The 1,335-nt window shown below is 42.6% G+C and overlaps 1 protein-coding gene across 1 annotated transcript in view; it reads right to left on the bottom strand.

Moving 5' to 3' along the window:
- LOC137636602 (nephrin-like) overlaps window positions 1-975 on the bottom strand; it is a 511,471-nt gene extending 510,496 nt beyond the window's left edge. Inside the window, exon 1 of the mRNA XM_068369033.1 lies at window positions 843-975. Within this exon, the coding sequence (XP_068225134.1) occupies window positions 843-975 (133 nt within the window). The remainder of the gene's footprint in view (window positions 1-842) is intronic.
- Window positions 976-1,335: the final 360 nt, after the last annotated feature.

Genomic DNA, 1,335 nt, shown 5'->3' with positions numbered 1-1,335 from the left:
TCTGTTTAGGGACAGTATCAGTGCTACTTCCGTTTTAACTGTTGAACATGCTCCCGTAGTTATTTCCGAACTGATTTCCATGATTCGGCGAATAGTTGACACTTGGTCAGAGCGATGGTTGAAACTTCATGCCTGAGGAGGGTTTACGACTGACAATATTGTAATCTTCACTCAGCAAAGTGGCTTTATCGAGTTTCTTCACCCCTCTCTCTCTCTCTCTCTCTCTCTCTCTCTCTCTCTCTCTCTCTCTCTCTCTCTCTCTGTCAAGTACGATCGAATGTGTTTAGGAATTCCTCGTAGATAGTGCTCTAGTATTAAAATTTCTTCTAAATCAGCCTTCTCCTTTACGCCAGCAGCCTCTGTCCATCTCTTGAAACAACACTGTACCTTATAAGCTTAATCCAGGAAAGTCATTTTCTCGTCCTTTTTCAAACTTCGGAATCTTTCATTATAATATTCAGGGGTCATTTGATACACTTGCAGCACGCTCCTTTTCACTTCCTGATACTCCATCCTCGGGTCCTGAGATAAGGATAAGTAAGCATTGCTGCCCTTCCCAAAGAGCACACTCTGCAATACCACAGACCATTTATCTTCTGGCCATGTCATCGTCGCTGCGACTGTTTCAAAATGATAGAAGAACTCATCTAGGGACTCTTCTGTGAACCTTGCAATTAACCTCTGGTCTTCCGACACATTAAATACGGGTTGGTGCCTAGCAGGAGTCCTTTCGGTCTCTGTTTGCGCTTTCAACTGGGCACGAGCGTGCAATAGTTCTAACACCCTCCTATACTACGCTTCTTCCATCTCATTTCCTTCTCGCCATGCTTCCTAATATTAACCTTGAATATCTTGCAATCTCTCGGGCTTCTTCTTGTTCTTTTTCTTCCATTTCTTTCGCTCCTCGTATTTCTTAATTCTCATCTTCTTCTCGTCTTGCTTCCCTTTCCCTCGCACGTCGTGATTCTTCTTCATCTTCCGGTATCATCTACTTAATCAAATTCTCTTCTGCTGCAATACTTTGAATCTCCGCTTCTACATCCTTATTTGCTTTCAGGCCCTTAGTTTGAGGGTCAACCGGTCGCCGTTTCGCTAAAAATCTTCCTCAACTTCCTCCAACAGTTCACGAGCTGCCACAATATTCTCTTCCGACAACTTTCCCGATTTTATCAACACTTCTAAGGCTAGACACTTAATTGGGCCTTATTCATCCTACTCGTAGCATGGCTACCACAATTCATTAAGATAGAGAACCACCGAGCTTTAGTTACATTAGCTTCTGACAATTCTTTAACACTTGGGTTACTTAAAAATTGTTTGATATTATACAGTGCC

This window comes from Palaemon carinicauda, chromosome 1, assembly GCF_036898095.1.
Source record: "Palaemon carinicauda isolate YSFRI2023 chromosome 1, ASM3689809v2, whole genome shotgun sequence".
Lineage (NCBI taxonomy): Eukaryota > Metazoa > Arthropoda > Malacostraca > Decapoda > Palaemonidae > Palaemon > Palaemon carinicauda.
This window is presented reverse-complemented; position numbering and strand designations above follow the sequence as displayed.